Source organism: Microcebus murinus, chromosome 10 (assembly GCF_040939455.1).
Source record: "Microcebus murinus isolate Inina chromosome 10, M.murinus_Inina_mat1.0, whole genome shotgun sequence".
NCBI classification, from domain to species: domain Eukaryota; kingdom Metazoa; phylum Chordata; class Mammalia; order Primates; family Cheirogaleidae; genus Microcebus; species Microcebus murinus.
Window position 1 is genome coordinate 7,918,090 of NC_134113.1, and position 21,248 is coordinate 7,939,337.

A 21,248-nucleotide genomic window follows, 5' to 3' on the forward strand; every position below is an offset into this window, starting at 1 on the left:
AACAATAATTCCCATTCCCTAGCCCCTGACAACCTCTGTTTTACTTTGTCTCTGTGAATTTGACTACTCTAGGCACCTCATGTAAGTAGAATTAGACAATATTTTTCTTTTTGTATTGGGCTTATTTCACTTAACAATGTTTTTAAGGGTCATCCATGTTTTGGCATCTGTCAGAATTTTATTCCTTTGGCCGGGCGCGGTGGCTCACGCCTGTAATCCTAGCACTCTGGGAGGCCGAGGCGGGTGGATTGCTCGAGGTCAGGAGTTCGAAACCAGCCTGAGCAAGAGCGAGACCTCGTCTCTACCATAAATAGAAATTAATTGGCCAACTGATATACATAGAAAAAATTAGCCGGGCATGGTGGCGCATGCCTATAGTCCCAGCTACTCGGGAGGCTGAGGCAGGAGGATTGCTTGAGCCCAGGAGTTTGAGGTTGCTGTGAGCTAGGCTGAAGCCATGGCACTCACTCTAGCCTGGACAACAAATCGAGACTCTGTCTCAAAATAAAAAATAAAATAAAATAAAAAGAATTTTATTCCTTTTTAAAGTTGAATATTATTCCATTTGTGTGTTTATATATATATATATATATACACAAATATATATACACATTTTGTTTATCCATTCATCTGCCAGTGGATATTTGTACTTTTTCCTATCTGTTAGCTATTATTAATAAATAATAGGTAAATGGTGATTATGAAGAATCTCAAGACATTATCACTAAAAATCCATGAACAGGAGTGCTTTTTATGTATAGATTAAAAACAAACAAACAAACAAAAAAACAAAATGCTCTTTCCCATCTTACAAGATGGCGGGTGAAAAAGTTGAGAAGAAGCCGGATACTAAAAAGAAGAAACCTGAAGCCAAGAAGGCTGATGCCAAGAAGCCTGATGCTGGTGGCAAAGTGAAAAAGGCTAACCTCAAGGCTAAAAAGGTTAAGAAGGGGAAGCCACACTGCAGCCGAAATCCTGTTCTCGTTAGAGGAATCGGCAGATATTCCTGATCTGCCATGTACTCTAGGAAGGCCATGTACAAGAGGAAATACTCAGTGGCTAAATCCAAGGTTGAAAAGAAAAAGGAGAAGGTCCTCGCCACTGTTACGAAACCAGTTGGTGGTGACAAGAATGGTGGCAGTCGGGTGGTTAAACTTCGCCAAATGCCTAGGTACTATCCAACCAAAGATGTGCCTCGAAAGCTGTTGAGCCACGGCAAAAAACCGTTTAGCCAACACGTGAGAAGACTGCGAGCTAGCATCACTCCCGGGACCATCCTCATCCTCCTCACTGGACGCCACAGAGGCAAGAGGGTGGTTTTCCTGAAGCAACTGGGCAGTGGCTTGTTACTTTTGACTGGACCTCTGTCCCTTAATCGAGTTCCTCTGCGAACGACACACCAGAAATTTGTCATCGCCACCACCACAAAAATTGATATCAGCAATGTGAAAATCCCTAAGCTTACTTCAAGCCGCAGCAGCTGTGGAAGCCCAGACACCAGGAGGGTGAGATCTTCGACACAGAAAAGGAGAAATATGAGATTACAGAACAGCGCAAAGTGGATCAGAAAGCTGTGGACTGCCAAATTTTACCAGAAATCAAGGCAATTCCTCAGCTCCAGGGCTATCTGCGATCTCTGTTTGCCCTGACAAATGGAATTTATCCTCACAGATTGGTATTCTAAATTTTTTTATTTTTTTTTATTTTTTTGAGACAGAGTCTCGCTTTCTTGCCTAGGCTAGAGTGAGTGCCGTGGCGTCAGCCTAGCTCACAGCAACCTCAGACTCCTGGGCTCAAGCAATCCTCCTGCCTCAGCCTCCCGAGTAGCTGGGACTACAGGCATGTGCCACCATACCCGGCTGATTTTTATATTATATATATTAGTTGGCCAATTAAATTCTTTCTATTTTTATGGTAGAGACGGGGTCTCACTCAGGCTGGTTTTGAACTCCTGACCTTGAGCAATCCACCCGCCTCAGCCTCCCAGAGTGCTAGGATTACAGGCGTGAGCCACCTCGCCCGGCCTGGTATTCTAAATTTTTACAAAGAACCTAATTAGGCCGGGCATGGTGGCTCATGCCTGTAGTCCCAGCTACTCGGGAGGCTGAGGCAGGAGGATTGCTTGAGCCCAGGAGTTTGAGGTTGCTGTGAGATAGGCTGACGCCATGGCACTCACTCTAGCCTGGGCAACAAGTGAGACTCTGTCTCAAAAAAAAAAAAAAAATTTAAAAAGAACCTAATTAAATAAGTGAAAGATAAAAAAAAAGAAAAAGAAAACAACAAAATAAAAATAAAGCAGGCCCGGCGAGGGGGCTCATGACTGTAATCCTAGCACTCTGGGAGGCCGAGGCGGGCGGATTGCTTGAGGTCAGGAGTTCGAAACCAGCCTGAGCAAGATCGAGACCTCAACTCTACTAAAAATAGAAAGAAATTAATTGGCCAACTAATATATATAGAAAAAATTAGCCGGGCATGGTGGTGCATGCCTGTAGTCCCAGCTACTTGGGAAGCTGAGGCAGGAGGATTGCTTGAGCCCAGGAGTTTGAGGTTGCTGTGAGCTAGGCTAATGCCACGGCACTCACTCTAGCCTGGGCAACAAAGCACTCTAGACACTCTAGCCTGTCTCAAAATAAATAAATAAATAAACAAACAAATAAATAAATAATAGTTGTTTCCAGAAGTAAGCTCGTTTTCCAGCAATACTTTACAGGGCAAGAGGAAGATATAGGCTTACAGAGCATGATACATACGCCTCAGATGATGACTGGACCCACTGTTGAAGCAAAAGGAAGGGTGCAAAAAAAGACCATTAATGTTTTAAAAATTGTGTTTTGGGACATGTGATAAAAAATTTAAAACTTGGCCGGGCGCTGTGGCTCACGCCTGTAATCCTAGCTCTTGGGAGGCCGAGGCGGGCGGATTGCTCAAGGTCAGGAGTTCAAAACCAGCCTGAGCAAGAGCGAGACCCTGTCTCTACTATAAATAGAAAGAAATCAATTGGCCAACTGATATATATATAAAAAAAAAATTAGCCGGGCATGGTGGCACATGCCTGTAGTCCCAGCTACTCGGGAGGCTGAGGCAGAAGGATCACTCGAGCCCAGGAGTTTGAGGTTGCTGTGAGCTAGGCTGATGCCACGGCACTCACTCTAGCCTGGACAACAAAGTGAGACTCTGTCTCAAAAAAAAAAAAAAAAAAAAAAAAAAAAAAAAAAAAAAAAAAAAAAAAAAATTTAAAACTTTTTTTTTTTTTGAGACAGAGTCTCACTCTGTTGCCCGGACTAGAGTGCTGTGGTGTCAGCCTAGCTCACAGCAACCTCAAACTCCTTGGCTCAAGCGATCCTCCTGCCTCAGCCTCCCGAGTAGCTGACTACAGGCAGGCGCCACCATGCCCGGCTAATTTTTTCTATATATTTTTAGTTGGCCAATTAATTTCTTTCTATTTTTAGTAAAGACGGGGTCTCACTCTTGCTCAGGCTGGTTTCCAACTCCTGATCTTGAGCGATCCTCCCACCTTGGCTTTCCAGAGTGCTAACATTATAGGCGTGAGCCACGGTGCCCGGCCCATACTTTTTATAGTTGTATGTGCCATACAACATGTATCTTTTTATGTGTGCTAGGATGTGGAAAGTACACCTTACAGAGAGTATCAGATTATAAAGATGGCTCCTAATAGGGAGAGATGGCCACATTTACAATTATATGTCTCTGGCCAGGTGTGGTGGCTCATGCCTGTAATCCTAGCACTCTGGGAAGCGGAGATGAGAGGATTGCTTGAGCTCAGGAGTTCAAGACCAGCCTGAGCAAAAGTGAGACCCCATCTCTACTAAAAATAGAAAAAATTAGCCAGGCATAGTGAGGTGTGCACATGTAGTCCCAGGTACTCGGGAGGCTGAGGCAGGAGGATCTCTTGAGCCCAGGAGTGTGAGGTTGTTATGAGATAGGCTAAAGTCATGGCACTCTAACCTGGAGAACAGAGCGAGACTGTGTCTCAAAAACCAAAACAATTATATGGCTCACTGACAAAGTTCAAATATTCACGATTTTACAAATTGACCCTACTTCCCCACAAAATTCAACCTTCATAAAACGCTCATGGCTATTGTTTCCAGTCTTGAGTGTTACAGGAGCTATCTGGAGACCTATGAATCCATTTTGTAGAGTCAAAATTCTAATAGGTTGGATCAAAGCCATCAGGTTACACCCCACAACTGATAAGATCATCTCAAGTTTGCTATCATGATTTTGTGACAGCAGTTAATGAACACTCTGTAAAATATTTTGTACAAGAAAATGTTGTTTAAAACTGTAAGCTCGAGATTCTAAAATAACATACACCATACACTTCTATATTCTTTTATAGTTTATTTTTAAAATGATAGTAACAAATGGTTTCCCCTTGTTGGGGAATGACATATTCATTTTCAGTCAATAGTAATACCTTAAAAAGTAACAGCATTTCGTTCAAATTGAACTTATACAATTGCACAAAAGTCATTCAAAGCATTAAGAAATGCTAACAAAGACTGCAGTTTTTCTCAAATCCTGTGGAGCACATCCCAAGAAGATGATTCCAGTGAGGACCTCTGATCGGAACAATACTGATGCTCTAATTCAGGGACACACAGGCAGAGAGACAAGAAGAGCAACCAGGAGAACCCATGTGGTTTGTAACAGTGGAGTTCTGCTCTAATGTTAGGGTTTAACAATGCATTCGTCATCTCATTACTCTAGGAGCATTAAAAACACTTCAGCTTATAGTATATTTGCCGAGGTTTAAAACTTACCATCAGCGTAAGCTGTGGGCTATCCATCCTACTTCAGGAAACTAACATTTAAAAAAATTAACCACACCCTAAAAACCTCTTCCAAGCAGGGTTCTTTATGCTGTCACCATCTGTGGGCCCTTACTTATTTTCTAATACACAAATAAGTTACATTATCATCTATCATATACTAGTTGAGGGATGGGAGATAGTTTCTAGCTCAAATTCCAACTGTTTTTTGGCAGCAGTTATTGGAAACATGGCTACAAAGGACTCTGAGGTCACAGCTGGACTGGTGGAATGGCACACTATGCTTTTCTGTGATCTTTGCACAGGACAGGGAGAGGCAGCACTTATGCTTCATGTCTGCGATCTTCGTATTATTAACAAAACTGAGGAGGGTGTGAGTTATGGATGGTTGGAAAAATATAACAAAGCTGAATTTTTCTGTTTTAATGAGTTATGATATCTTTACCTAGAGATTTAACTAGTTTTACAGATTTTGTTTATTTTTTATTTTATTTTATTTTTTGAGACAGAGTCTCACTTTGTTGCTCAGGCTACAGTGAGTGCTGTGGCATCAGCCTAGCTCACAGCAACCTCAAACTCCTGGGTTCAAGCAATCCTTCTGCCTCAGCCTCCCAAGTAGCTGGGACTACAGGCATGCGCCATCATGCCTGGCTAATTTTTTCTATATATATCTTAGTTGCCAATTAATTTCTTTCTAATTTTAGTAGAGACGGGGTCTCGCTCTTGCTCAGGCTGGTTTTGAACTCCTGAGCGTGAGTGATCCACCTGCCTCGGCCTCCCAGAGTGCTAGGATTACAGGCGTGAGCCACCGCACCCGGTCTAGTTTTATAGATTTTAATCTCAATTAAGATACAATTTCCCTAAGTGGACACATAGGTGCTACAGTAATAGGGTATTGGGCAGGTGGGAGGGGGGCGGGTATATACATACATAATAAATGAGATGTGCACCATCTGGGGGATGGTCATGATGGAGACTCAGACTTTTTGGGGGAGGGGGGGAAATGGGCATTTATTGAAACCTTAAAATCTGTACCCTCATAATATGCCAAAATAAAAAAAAAATTAAAAAAAAAAAAGATACAATTTCTATGGTGAGCATTTTCCCTTTCTCACCTTACAAAAATGAGAAAAAAACAAGATTTTGAAAGAAGATGCACATAGAGTACTTCAAGTTACCATTAGAAGCACCTTCCTCACTTGGATACTACGATTATGAGGAGAGTCCTTATCCCAGTATTTCTACTATTGTATTTAAAATAAAAATCACAGTCACAGTTTCCTGATAATGAGGAAAAAATAGCAATGCCTGAAATAGATATATAAAAGCATGTGGCACTATCTAAATATGCTTTCTTCATTTAGATGGCATTGTTAATAATCCAACCATACATCTTCGGTTCAGGGAGAAAATCCTAGTGGTAACGTTTGAATAATTTTAAAAAATTTTTTATTTTATTTTTTAAATTTTTAGTAGAGACAGGGTCTCGCTCTTGCTGAGGCTGGTCTTGAACTCCTGACCTCAAGTGATCCTCCCACCTCAGCTTCCTAGAGTGCTAGGATTACAGGGGTGAGCCATGGCGCCTGGCCTTGAAACAATTGTTTTTTAAAATAAGGTTTTTAGCAGGAAATCTTGGTGTATATATGAAGTATTTATTATACTTAGAATGAAAGGTCCAATACAAAGAAATTATAAGTGTTCAAGATGATAGATATGTTAATTATCCTGATATGATTACTACACATTTTATGTATTGAAACCTCACCATGTACCCTGTAAATATGTACAATTAAATGTTAAATAAAAATTTTTTTTTAAGTTAAAAAAAGTTGATATGAAAGCTTTACCTTAAAACTCTGAAATTTATATTATTCACCTTTATACACTTATAAGTTTATAACTTGCAAACCAGTTAAAAATTATAGGAGAGGCTGGGCATGGTGATTCACACCTATAATCCCAGCACTTTAGGAGACCAAGGCACAAGGATTGCTTGGGGCTAGTTCAAGAGCAGCCTGGGCAACACAGCAAGATCCTCTCTCTATAAAAACTTAAAAAAATTAGCTGGGCATGGTGGCATCACCTGTAGTCCTAGCTACTAAGGAGGCTGAGACAGGAGGCTCGCCTGAACCCAGGCATTGGAGGTTACAGTGAGCTATGATCGTGTCACTGACTCCAGCCTGGGCAACAGAGCAAGGCCCTGTCTCTAAAAAAAAACCCAGTAACTATGGTAGAACTTCAAGTTCCAGCTTTGTTAAATGTAAAAGATCAGCAAACTAGAATAATGTAAATTTTAAGAAATGTTTGTTTTAGTATTTGGAAAGCCCATTTAAGTGGAATGGGTTATTTCCTGACAACATAAGAAAAATAAAATTATTGTATTAATATATCCAATAACAATAGCATTCTTTTTTATTAAAAAAATAACAAAAAAATTAGAGGGAAATGTCTGTGGCATGGCTAAGAATGAATGAGAACACTGCACTATACATAATTATCTGTTCAACAAATCCTGAGTTTGTCAGACAGCCTTTAAAACATTGCTATGAGAGATTCATTATGCTATCTTGATGGTCTGAATCAAATGTTCAGTTGCTATGGTTAATCTGGGACTCAAAGGCCAATATAACTGGGTCAGGGACTAAAAATTGCCAGAATTCCACAATAGCCATTCTAACTACCAGTAACATCTGTAGAATTTGGAATCCCAGTGAGATTCCAGTCCGTTTCACATCCAAGTATGCTTCGATACATAAAAGCCCCCTAAGCTTTTAGCTAGAAAGTTGAAGACCACAGAAACATTTAGGAAGAAATGTAAATTCCTTATTCCAGGATTATACATGAACAAAGGAAACCCAATCCAAGGAAAGGGTTGTTGGGGGCACAGAGGCCTGGGAAGTGAGAAGCCAGAGTTGTGGACTTATTTCCCTCTCTTTTAGAAAGTAGCACAGATCTGAGAAGTTGGAGGGAGACTCCAGCTGTGCAGCTTCCATTCCCACAGCTGTTTAGATACGCTTAGCAAAGCCAAACATTCCTGGATAAGCACTGTCAGGATACAGTTTGTAACACTTTGGTTGTAACATTATCTTTGTCTTCTGATCAAGTCACTGCCTGTCTGCTTTTGGTTCTGTACCTTGGGTTTTCCTGATGACACGAGCAAACTTCTAGCACTACAGAGACTGTTAATCTCCTAGTTTGTACTTCCCTAATACAAATATTTTTTAAAAAATACTCTAATTTATGCTTCAACAATTATCACATTTTGTATGTCCTGGGCACATATTCAGATTTAAAGGAGATGAACATACTGGCTTTTAAAGCTTCTATGTATCACAGAAGCTCCTGAATAGACCACCTGCAGTAATCTAGCCCTGCTCACGTTGCAAACTGAGTTGTATAACTGCATTTAATACTGTACCTCTTTACCACTGTCTAGTCAGTGCTAACATTAGAGAAAGATAAGGATTATAGGATGCTTACAGGGACTTGGTGGATTCCATATTTTGTTTTTAACAGCACTAGAGGAAATCACAGAATGATAACAGGGGTATTTCTCTGGAAACTGGGTACCACTACTTTGACTTTGATAGAGTAAGTAGAGGATCTGCCTTTGGCCAGCTCAGCAGCTATAAGGGTAACCTATGAAGGTCAATGTATTAAGATCCTATAAAGGAATCACGGATGTTTGGGAAAGGAATCATCTTTAAACTGAAGAGAACTAATGGCTGGAGGTCTGGATCTGTAGTAGTCACATACATATTTTTATTTCTCTTCCATTTCCTTCCTTATCAAGAATCTAAACACTTTACAGGCTCCGCCCAAGGCAACCAAATGGCAAGAAAGGCTCAAAACTGTTTTGTTTGAGAGCTAGTGTTGCTAGAATCTGGCTGAATGGCAAGATTACAGGACACCAGTGCCCTTAAGGGCTTATGTGGCTCTAGTCAGTATGCAGGATCTGGAGTAGGTAGGGAGGGGTTGTAGAAGGTATGTATGCGCCACCCACAATCACTGACAGATGGCTTTTAGCACAGGCAGAGACATTGGTGATTAGCTCAAAATACAGGCATCATACAAACATCTTATGATATTAGGTGGATCTCAGCAAAAGTGCAAGAAGGGAAGGACCTGAAAACAAGAAGAGAATTTTCTGTATGTTTAAATATGTTAATTGGAATGCACGGACATATATAACCAAAACTTTCTTATGTTAAAAAATTAAACTTGCTTAGGTCATTAATTCTACTGAATTAATGTTACTAAAGCTGCAGTAACATATTGTTCAAAAATTCATTTTTCCAGATTTCTATTTACTTAAAAAACCCCACATACATCATTATATATATTCATACAGCTGCTGCACACTCCCAAATGGAACACGTGCACACGCATACACACAGAGGCACAGAGGCACTTAGCACATGTGCAGGGAAGCCAGTGCACACCCTCTTGAACCTGAGATGCATGCGGGCTGTGATGAAGGTCAAGAGGCCCTGTTGCATATCTGTTCAATGTCCTTCATCTCTTTGGGACAATCTGCAGAAAGGATGAGAGGCGAGTCCTGAGTCACAACTACATCATCCTCAATTCGTACACCAAGGCCCCGAAACTTCTCTGGGGCATCTCTGTCATCCTCCGGAATATAAATGCCTGAGAAGTAGAAAGAAGAATGTGCTGTTCAGCAATGAGAATAACTGGGTGACTTGGGAAAGTAAGTTAACTTTTCTGTTAAAATTCCTTCATCTTTTTTTTTTTTTTTCTAGAGATCGGGACTCAGGCTGGTCATGAACTCCTGGCCTCAATCAATCCTCCCCACCTCAGCCTCCCAAAGTACTAGGATAACAGGTATGAGCCACCATGCCTGGCTAAAATTCCTTCATCTTTAATATTGGATCTTAGCAGTACCTAGATAATAGAGTTGTGAGGATTAAATGAGATAATACACATAAAAGTGCTTAGTACATGATGGTCAGTAAATGTTGGCTATCACTACTAGAATTATTATTATTATAGTTATTTTGTATATTAGACTATAGGCTCCATACAACTATGCTAATGTTGATCATGTTACTGTCATATTCTGGTGGCTCAAGCAGGCCACTAAAGTTGCTTAACTTATGAGTATGTCAATATATGGTGGGAACCAGCAGATTATGTAAGTGTATTCTTCCTCTGCCTTATAGTCACCTGCAAAAGGGTACTTTGTGAAAATAAATACAAAGTTTACTTAAAATTTATTTAGGGATTATTAGCCTTAACAACCAGAAGCTGCAGAAATGGTCATTTTAAAGTTTTTTTCACCTCTCAAGCTATAACTCATGTACATAATGTAAAGTAAGAGAGAAACAGAAAGACTTTATGCACATTTAGAAAAATCTAGGAGCCTCAGCAACCTTCCTAACCATGAAGTTAGACAGACGCCAGGTCTTTTCATATTAAAGAAATGCAATCTTCCACTCTACTCACAGATACTGGTCTGTGATAAAAAGAAAAAGACCATGGAAAATGTAGTCAAAGTTTAAGAAAGCATCCAGGTAACAAATAGATTGAAATAAATGGTATTTAAGGCCACAGAGATCAATGCATGACTGGGTTCAAAGGGTGGTATAAAAGACATTTCCCAGACATAATTTATATAATTTAGAATATTTGAATCTAAAATTGAGACCATTTGCACAATTCCACTTAGCTAAAATAAATAAATAAAATAAAATTGACACCTGTTTTTATGATAAAACCTGCATTAGTGTTTAACAATCAAGTCTTATAACATCAACCTTCAAGTTTCACTGTGGGCCAGGTGAGGTGCCTCACACCTATAATCCTAGCACTCTGGAAGGCCGAGGTGGAGGATCGTTTGAGCTCAGGAGTTCGAGACCAGTCTGTCTGAGCAACAGTGAGACCCCGTCTCTACTAAAAATAGAAAGAAAATACTTGGACAGCTAAACATATATAGAAAAAGCTTGTGAGGAACGAGTTGGATATTAAGGATTAGGGTAGTGCCAGCTTGTTCAGTACAGCTTGCAGAGGTGTTGCAACTGGAGCACGGTACACCCGAGTGTCTCTCAGCATGTAAGCACCAGGGTTCTGGAAGCTTTTGTGGTCTACCACTACTAAATGAGAGACCAGGACAAACTGGCCCTGGCAAAAGCAGGATTAAAAAAGATTCAATTCTTCATATCTACTTATATAAAATATACTCCATCTGTTGTTTATTAAAGGAGTCAAATTAAATAAACTGTGTAATGTTAAATAAGAAAACTAAAGATAAATCTAAAATGAGTATCTTCTCCACTGGAGAGATTTTTTTCCCCAGTCTCTTCTAATTTAATTATATTGGTTCAGGTAAAAATAAACAATGTTTATGTCTTACTATTATTATAACACCTCTCCTTACCTGGCTCAATTGTGATTACCATCCCGGGCTGTAGAGGGAGGGAACGGGGCATGTCTTGAGTGTCATGCACATCCATCCCAAGGTAATGGCCAACATGATGAGGGCAGTATTTTCGAGCAGCCTGGAAAAGGTAATTACTACAGAATTATTAGAGCACAGTATTAGTAGACCCCTTAAGGGGAAAGTTGAACATTCATAAATTATCGAGATATGTATTAATATATCCCCCATGGTATTGCCACTTAGGTTTAATCTACCCTTGGGCTAATGCTTAGGAAGTCTGATAAACTGCTACCTTTTGTATGCAATTCTGCCAATGGCATTCTAACTAATTCGCCACTATTTAATATACTACATACATGCTGATTTGGGTAATCTCAGTAATGACTGTCTCAAATGAAAATCTTGGCTGGACATGGTAGCTCACACCTGTAATCCTAGCACTTAAGGCCGAAGCAGGAGGCCTGCTTGAGACTGGGCACTGGAAGTTGCAGTGAGCTATGATTGTGCCACTGCACTCTAGCCTAGGAAACATAGCAAGACTCTCTCTTGAAAAAAAAAAAGTCTCTGGCTGTGCGCGGTGGCTCATGCCTATAATCCTAGCACTTTGGGAGGCCAAGGCGGGAGGATCGCTCAAGGTCAGGAGTTTGAGACCACCCTGAGCAAGATCGAGGCCCATCTCTACTATAAATAGAAAGAAATTAATTGGCCAACTAAAAATATATAGAAAAAATTAGCTGGGCATGGTGGTGCATGGCTGTAGTCCCTGCTACTCAGGAGGCTGAGGCAGAAGGATTGATTGAACCCAGGAGTTTGAGGTTGCTGTGAGCTAGGCTAACGCCACGGAACTCTAGCCTGGGCAACAGAGTGAGACTGTGTCTCAAAAAAAAAAAATAAAATAAAAAACCTGACTTCTTGGGGAAGGGAGAATGAATGTTAGAGTATTTGTTTTTTCACTGTTCACATATACCTCTGAGGAAGCCTCCTCTGGAGGCCCCAAATATTTCACAGTAACTTGTAGAATTGGCATAATTATCGGGCATTTACCAGCTTGGATATTTCTAACAGTTAATTGAAGATTTGTCAGCCTGAGCAAAAGGGAATTTATAGCTGCTGCTGCTTCTTTTTTTTATTTTGAGACTCTATAGCCCAGGCTAGAGTGCAGTGGTGTGATCATAGCTCACAGCAACCTCAAACTCCTGGGCTCAAGTGTCCTCCTGCCTCAGCCTCCAGAGTGGCTGAGACTATAGGTGTGTGTCATTGTACTAATTTTGGCTAATTACTAGCCAAAATTAGTATTAATGTACTAATTTTGACTAATTTTGTCATTGGCTAATTTTTTTTTTTCTGGAGAGATATGGTCTTCTTCTTCTTCTTTTTTTTTTTTTTTGAGACAGAGTCTCACTGTGTTGCCCAGCCTAGAGTGCTGTGGCATCAGCCTAGCTCACAGCAACCTCAAACTCCTGTGTTGCTTAGGCTGGTCTTGCTTTTTTGGCCTCAAGCACTTTTGGTGTCCCAAAGTGCTAGGGTTTCAGGTGTGAGCCACCATACTCAGTTGAAACACCATAGCCACCACCTTATTGATTACAGAAGTCCTGGCAACCTAAACTTGGAGGTGGGAGATACCCAATGGTCTATCCAGCTTGAGCACCTAGCATCTTAATTTTTAGGCTGAGGTTTTACATTTTTACCGAACAATAATATTTTGGATGCAGAAAAAATTCACCAAAGATGTTGCCTTGGGCATACTGTTGAAGTTTCAAAGATGTTACTAAAGCAACAAATATCCTCCCCTTCAACTCCAGAATCACCACAAAAGGATTAAGAGTTAACTTCTCATTTTTGTCCTTTTCCACCCTGTCTGCACCATACTTCATTTTGTTTTCTGCAGTAGCCGATGAATCAGAATGTGCTGCCATCTTCTGGGAGAAATAAGTACTGACTTCTTTTGTTTTAATCTATGTTAAAGCTAAGCTCCTCTTACAGATGACAAACTGCAAAGACCATTATCTAAATCTAATAGCTTTATTTAGGGTAAAAACCTAGCAGCATGTTAGGTGTTCTTGAGAACTGGGGTCAAGAGAAACAAAGTACCTTGAAGGCATTATTTTCTTTAACATTTTTCATGATCCCTAACTCTTCAAGCTTCTGTCCTATCAGCGTCAGCATCATGCTGTAGATGTTCTCTAAGCTTGACCCAGGGAAGCAGAGGGTCAGACAGTCTCTCTGGATCTCTAGAACAGCTTCATAGAGTTCTGCCTGAGGTGTAGTGAACCTGGAGACAGGAAAGCCAAAGAACTTGAATTTAGTATAATCTGATATTAACAGTAAATTTGCTTCTAAGTTTGATCAGAAAAACTCCAAGAGGATGATGACGGGGCATTTTTGATGTCTAATAAGTACCAAGTACCAACATCATTACTGACAGGACCTTAATCATGCCCTAGAGGCTCAACAGGAAAAGCAATAGTCCTTCAAGCTGAAACAGCAACAGTTTCTCCTTCAGATTGTCAGCAGATGTACATATGAGGTGAAGGTAGAAGATGTACATAGCCATAAATGCAGTCAGAGGGCCGGGCCAGACCAGGCTCACCCTTGAACCTTAATCCTGTATGGTATAGATCAGGCGTCCTCAAACTACGGCCCATGGGCCACATGCGGGTGTTTTTGCCCGTTTGTTTTTTTACTTCAAAATAAGATCTGTGCAGTGTGCATAGGAATTTGTTCATATTTTTTTAAACTACAGTCTGGCCCGCTAACGGTCTGAGGGACAGTGAACTGGCCCCCCCTGTTTAAAAAGTCTGAGGACCCCTGGTATAGACTACCATAAAAAAAAAAAAAAAAAAAAAAAAAGAGGAAAGGAAAAAAAAAAAGCCTAGAGATCCACTTCTGATAGATGAAGCAGATATCATGGGACAAACTATTAATATCAATACCCTGGCTATTACTTACTAGTATTTAAGTGTCCTTAAAATAACAGTTTCTTGGCCGGGCGCTGTGGCTCACGCCTGTAATCCTAGCTCTTGGGAGGCTGAGGCGGGCGGATTGCTCAAGGTCAGGAGTTCAAAACCAGCCTGAGCAAGAGCGAGACCCCGTCTCTACTATAAATAGAAAGAAATTAATTGGCCAACTGATATATATATAAAAAATTAGCCGGGCATAGTGGCGCATGCCTGTAGTCCCAGCTACTCGGGAGGCTGAGGCAGAAGGATCACTGGAGTCTAGGAGTTTGAGGTTGCTGTGAGCTAGGCTGACGCCACGGCACTCACTCTAGCCTGGACAACAAAGCGAGACTCTGTCTCAAAAAAAAAAAAAAAAAAAAAAAAAAAAAACAGTTTCTTTAGCAATCATGGGTATAAAATGAGAGAAAAGTGAGTTGGGATGATGTATGTTATATATTCTCACTGTTGATAGGAGTATTAATTAGTATGGCCAATTAAATCAAAGGCCTTAAAGATGGTCATATAATTTGAACTTGTAATTCTGCTCTAAGAATCTATCCTAATATTTGAAATTCAAAAAAACTGAATGTCACTTAAAAGAAGAATGGTTAAATATAACAATAGGATAGTAAAATGAACACCTATGTACCGATCTCCTATGTTCAACCATTATCAACGCTGTTATGATTATAGCACCTATAAATGTACCTACCTGAACCCCACCACAGGATTATCAAATAATTATTTTTTAACATAAAATTTACCCACACTGAAATGCACAAATCTGAGCTGGAGAAGTCTGACAAATGGGTGTACCAATCCTACTGAGGCTGGGGACAATGAACTGGTACATTCTGCTGAGTCTTCTTTGCCAGTAGAAACAGCCCTTCCACCCCCATCTGAGAAGATTTAACCCTGTTTTGCCTGACAAACCTACAGGTAATTTCCTTGAGGTGGTTGCTTTTAGACCTATAGATAGATTCCAGTCACAGAAGGCTCCAAAAGGCTAGTACAAAGTTAAACAGAAGTGGGAACAGTGGGCATTTTTCTCTTGTTTCTGACCTTTTTTTTAGAGACAGGGTCTTGCTATGCTGCCCAGGCTGGAGTGCAGCGGTGCAACCACAGCTTACTATAGCCTCAAACTCCTGGGCTCAGGCAATCTTTTTTTTTCTCAACATCTGAGACTTTAAATAGATGTGTTAGATTGCTTGAAAATGTCTCATAGGTCTCTGACATTTTATTCATTTTTCTACATTTCTATTCTTCCAACTGGATAATTTCTATTTATGTTCAAGTTCACTAACTTCTGTTTCCAATCTACTCTTAAGTTTACTTAGTGAATTTTCCATTTCAGTTACTGTCCTTTTCACCTTTCAAATTTCCACTTAAAAATTTTAAAAAATCTTTTTATTGTAAAACAAAACATACAGAAAGCCAAACAAATCACATATAAACCTTATGAAATTATAATAAGGCCAAAACCAGTCAGATTAAAAAAAACTTGGCTAATTATCCCAGAAACCCTTTGTGTCCCATAACAATAGCAATCCCCCTGATAAATAACCATTATCCTAACTTTTATAGTAATCACTTCCTTGTGTTTTTTAATTTATGTGTACATGTTTATCATTTTTATTAAAATTTAATTCATATACCATAAAATTCACTCACTTTAAAAAAGCATATACTACATGGATTTTATTTTATTTTTATTATTTTTTTGAGACAGAGTCTCACTGTGCTGCCCAGGCTAGAGTGCTATGGCGTCAGCCTAGCTTATAGCAACCTCCAACTCCTGGGCTCAAGTGATCCTTCTGCCTCAGCCTCCCCCAGTAGCTGGGACTATAGGCACACACCACCATGCCCAGCTAATTTTTTCTATTTTTAGTTGTTTGGCTAATTTCTTTCTATTTATAGTAGAGTTTGCTTGAGCTCAGGAGTTGAGACTCCTGAGCTCAAGCAAACCTCCCACCTCGGCCACCCAAAGAGCTAGGATTACAGTTGTGAGCCACCGCGTCCGGCCCTACATGGATTTTAGTATATTAAATGCTGTGCAACCATCACCACTATCTAATTTCAGAATATTTTTCACCCCTCTAAAAATCCTGTCTGTGTTAGCAGTTCCTCTCCATTCCCTGCGTTTTTTTTTTTTTTTTTTCCTTTTTTCTTCTTCCACTGAGCAACCTGCTTCAGTATCAGCAGCCTACAGGCACAGGCCAGGCAATGGTTCAGAGCCACAGTTTGCTCTGGCATGGGCACTTTGAAAGGCCCAGTGGACAGGCCTGCCATAAATCCAAACCCATGCATTATTCCTTGTGTTTTAAAAAATATTTTTATCATCCAAATATGCATCCCAAGAGAATTTTCTTCCTGCTCATTTAATATAAATTTGATATGCCTTTTAAATTTCTTTTAGGTAACAGGATCTGCTTCCATTCCATTTCCTTATAATTTATCTGTTAAACAATCCAAGCTGTTAGAACCACAGAGTTTGTCACAGTCTGGATTTTGCTAATTGCATACTGGTATATACTGAATGTTTATGAATTTTGAAGTTTGTTATGATACCCTATTACCTAGTGTTTAGTTTTGCTATCTAGTTGCTATATTTTTATTTGACAATTTGGAAAGACTGAAAACTAGACTGCTGTTCTCACCTCTCCAGAATCCCAGGTTCTTTTTACAGTTTCTGTTTCTCACTGAGATTCTCCATCTGTTCAATCATTATGCCTATATCTTTCTTTAAGTCAGTGGATATATCTATAATAGCTACTTTATTTAGTTTTTCTTTCGTATTTATTTTAATTTTTATGTTTTTTAGAGATAGGGTCTCACTGTCACCCAAGCTACAGTGGCACAATCATAGCTCACTGTAACCTCTAACTCCTGGGGCTCAAGTGATCCACCTGCCTCAGTATCCTGAGTAACTGAGAGTTCAGGTGTGTACCACCATGCTAATTTTTTTACTTTTTGTAGAGATGGGGTGTTGCTATGTTGCTCAGGCTAGCCCAGGCAACAGAGCAAGACTCTGTCTTTGGCAAAAAAACAAATAACCAACCAATCTATGGCTTTCTGCTGCCCAAGTTGCGTGGATTTGGGAATGTTCTCAGGCACAAAGCTCGAACTACTAAATTTACCCATTACAGTTCTACTTTCAAGGAGAAAGCAAAGTTTTTGCCTGTTTCTGGAAGCTCTCTGGTGTCTTTAGACAGTTGTTTTTTAGTATTTTGTTCAGATTTTATAATTATTACTTGTGGAGGGTTAATCCAACCAAAGTATTCTACTATAACCTACATATTGCTTTTATAATGAGAAAAAAAAGTCAGATTTATTTTTAAAACACTGTGTGTGAACCAGGTGTGGTGGCATGTCCCTGTAATCCCAGCTACTCAGGAGGCTGGGGTAGGAGGATCACTGAGGACATGAGTTTGAGGCTGTAGTGCTCTATGATCATACCTGTGAATAGCAATTGCACTCCAGCCTGGGAAACATAGAAGACACCATCTCTTAAAAAAAAGTCCACGTGTATTAGTTAACTAGGTGTTTCTAGGTGAATGATCCTGTGATAGGATGAACAAAACAGCCTCAGAAAATAATTAGGAGCTCTTCAAACACAGTTAAAGGGACCTGCATATATTTCCATAATCATTTTTTCCAAATATATCTACATTCTAACTCATACTCCTAAAAAGCAGTGGGACACATTATTCTGTAGAAGCCCTACCTGCCATTGACAGGCCAGGTACGGGTGATGTCGCTCACATAGCAGGAAGACTCACAACCTCCATCCAAAAGCACCATTTCCCCATCCTGGAACAAAGTAAGATAAGTTAAAGTGGGTAATACCATAACTGTAAATTATTTCTTCTAATCTAAACTACACCTTTTATTTTATTTTTTGCAAAAAGCTCTAATTTATTTATTTTTTTGTTGAGACAGTCTTGCTTTGTTGCCAGGGCTAGAGTGCCATGGCATCAAGCTAGCTCACGGCAACCTCAAACTCCTGGGCTCAAGCGATCCTCCTGCCTCAGCCTCCCAAGTAGCTGGGACTACAGGCATGTGCCACCATGCCCAGCTAATTTTTTCTATACATTTTTAGTTCTCCAGCTAATTTCTTTCTACTTTTAGTAGAGACAGGGTCTCGCTCTTGCTCAGGCTGGTCTTGAACTCCTGAGCTCAAAAGATCCACCCACCTTGGCCTCCCAGAGTGCTAGGATTACAGGCATGAGCCACCACTGGCCAATAAGGTTTTATTAAAATCATTCTGCTCCCACCAAAATATGCTAGGCCCACTGTTGTTACCACAAGTCCTTAGAAAGGACAGTGTTATAAATTAAATTAGCAGAGGCTTTAGAGTAGAATATTTGGTTCTGCACTAATGAGTTGCTTAATTTTTGAAGTTTATTTTCCTTATCTACTGAACAGGCATATCAATAATTGCTCCTATGTAATAGGGCTAATGTGAGAATAAAATGACATAATGTCTGAAAACCATTTTATAAACAATAAAGTACTTTTAAAATGGCAGTTAATTTTTGAAGGGTAAGGGTTAGGGGACCATGGAATTAGCAGGTTTTCTACTAGGTCATGTGGACCTAGTGGGAGTAGCACTGAAAGGCGTTTCATGTACCTTGATGAGTTGATTATTCTTCACATAGTGCAAAGTGTTTGACCGATTACCACCAGCAACCACAGGTGGGTAGGCTAAAATGTCTGCACCACGAGCTCGGCATTCAAATTCAAACTGTGAAAAACAATAGCAAGGTATGAGTAAAGGATTTCTGTAGGGTTACCCAAGTCCAGGCTCTCTTCAACAGTCCATACACCTCCATACCAGTACTAACCTTAGGTCACTACTGGAAAACTATTCATGTCTACGCAAACATTTTATGTTGTAATTTCAGTCCATTTCTTTTATTCTCACCCCATGTACTATAACCTAGGTATGCTATAAATCTTCTTTTACTCCCACGAATCCTGTATTCAACCCTATTATTATTTTTTTTTTTTTCTTGAGACAGAGTCTTACTATGTTGCCCGGGCTAGAGTGCCATGACATCAGTTTACCTCACAGCAACCTCCAACTCCTGGGCTCAAGCAATCCTTCTGCTTCAGCCTCCTGTGTAGCTGGGACTATAGGCATGTGCCACCATGACTGGCTAATTTTTCTGTTTTTAGTTGTTTGGCTAATTTCTTTCTATTTATAGTAAAGACGGGGTCTTGCTCTTGCTCAGGCTGGACTCGAACTCCTGAGCTCAAACAATCCGCCCGCCTTGGCCTCCCAGAGTGCTAGGATTACAGGCATGAGCCACCATGCCCGGCCAACCCTATTATTAAATGTGTCCTTTTCTCCTTATTGTTCTTTATATTTCCCATGATTTTCAAATAAAGTCCAGAAGAGGACACAGAAAACCTATGATGAAGGCTGAGTCCAGAGATAAAAACAAGTAAGGTTATTGTTTGTTTATTCTTATTTAGCTAAACACCGAAATATGGTTCACCTTTTTAACAGCTCTAAATTACTAATTTCAACCTTTCAAATAGCTACTAACCTAAATGCTCTGAAAAAGTTAAAAAGGATGCTACACGAATTGTCAATCTTACTAATTTCACTATGTTCTAGGATGGAGCTGGAGGCTGGTGAGTATCTGCCACTTTCTACAGCACCACCTCAGCCTCTTCTTCCTTTACATTTACCTAAACAGTATTACTCTTCTTACCTCACAGCAAGTCTTCCTGTCTTCATCTGTTCTACTTTGCAATGTTCTTCCTTTAACTGTAGCACTGCACGTTTCAGACGCATGTAATAAATTACCAGTGACATGTGAGAACTAAATCCTCTCCAATGACATGCTGGTCACTACCATGAAAGCTGACTGTATGCCATCTGCAAATCAATCAAATCACTATACATTCCCCTCCAACAAGACTTTTCCAACCATCTGAAGCTCACCTTAGCATAAAGAAAGGCTTCGTTCACAGGAGCTTTACTGGCGAACATGGTCTCAATGAAAGCCTGTAAAGAGAAGGGAAGATGAAAAGAACACAGTCTCATTCTAACTATGTTGCTTACGCAAACGTTTAAAATACTGGAAGTCAAATGAAAAGCACATCTCACCACAATTTTTTCAACCCAAAGTTGTGACTCAGTGGGCATAATAATATAGATTTCTGAAGGGAAAAAATACTGCTTTCAGGAATATTGACTGATGACAGACTTAGTGAAAGGGCACTCAACTTTCCCACTCAGAATATATGCTGCATGCTAGAATCAGCAACATAAAAACTGCTGTGTTTGAATATGTCTCTCCAAAATACCTGTTGAAACTTAATCCCTACTGTTGTGGTAGTATTAATAGGTGGGGCCTTTGGGGACATGATTAAATATGAGGGCTCTGCCCTCATGGATATGATTAGCGACCTTATAAAAGGGCTTGAGGGAGTGAGTTCTGCCCCTCTTGATTTTCTATCTTCTTCCATGTAAGGACATCTAGATGGTGCCAGGTATGAGGAATGAGCCTTTAAAAGGCACGGATCCTGCTTGTGCCTTTATCATGGACTTCCTAGCCTCCAGAACTGTGAGGAAACAGAGTTCTATTTTCTTTTTTTGGAAACAGGGTCTCTCTATGGGCTGGGCTAGAGTGAGGTGGTATGATCATAGCTCACTGCAACCTCAAACTCGTGAGCTCAAGCAATCCTCCTGCCTCAATCTCCTGAGTAGCTGGGACTACTAGCATGTGACACCAAGCCTGGATAGTTTTTCTGTTTTTTGTAGAGATGGGGTCTTGCTCAGGCTGGTCATGAACTCCTGAACTCAAATAATCTTCCTGCCTCAGCCTCTCAAAGTGCTAGGATTACAGGCATGGGCCACTGCATCCGGCCAAATTTCTTTATTTTATACATGACATAGTCTCAGGTAATTTGTTACAGAAGCATAAAATACTAGGAAATACATTTGTCATTTATGTAACAAGATGCTTCTATAGTCCTGGAATGGATGAAATTATGGATTGAATGGTCTGGTCTACAGCAAGATTTCCTAACCTTAGTACTATAAATATTTGGGGCCAGATAATTCCTTGTTGTGGGAGAGCTGTCCTGCTCAATATAGGATGC

At 40.1% G+C, this 21,248-nt stretch overlaps 1 protein-coding gene, 1 non-coding gene and 1 pseudogene across 3 annotated transcripts in view; 1 reads left to right on the forward strand and 2 right to left on the reverse strand.

The window, feature by feature from the left end:
• The first annotated feature begins 813 nt into the window (after positions 1-813).
• Positions 814-1,684, forward strand: LOC105858548 (large ribosomal subunit protein eL6 pseudogene; annotated as a pseudogene).
• A 1,764-nt stretch (positions 1,685-3,448) lies between these two features.
• The window catches only part of XPNPEP3 (X-prolyl aminopeptidase 3), a 52,700-nt gene continuing 34,900 nt past the window's right edge, over positions 3,449-21,248 (reverse strand). Inside the window, exons 4-9 of one of the 2 annotated variants that reach the window (XM_012741765.3) lie at positions 20,086-20,148; positions 18,763-18,876; positions 17,857-17,942; positions 13,285-13,465; positions 11,191-11,311; positions 3,449-9,443 (exon numbers count right to left, since the gene is read on the reverse strand). In XM_012741765.3, the coding sequence (XP_012597219.1) occupies positions 9,277-9,443; positions 11,191-11,311; positions 13,285-13,465; positions 17,857-17,942; positions 18,763-18,876; positions 20,086-20,148 (732 nt within the window). In that variant the 3' untranslated portion in view covers positions 3,449-9,276. The remainder of the gene's footprint in view (positions 9,444-11,190; positions 11,312-13,284; positions 13,466-17,856; positions 17,943-18,762; positions 18,877-20,085; positions 20,149-21,248) is intronic. The other variant, XM_012741762.3, reaches the window with a different exon arrangement.
• On the reverse strand, positions 16,306-16,437 carry LOC142873609 (small nucleolar RNA SNORA42/SNORA80 family). Its single transcript, XR_012921603.1, has one exon. It is a non-coding gene; the product is annotated as a small nucleolar RNA SNORA42/SNORA80 family (small nucleolar RNA).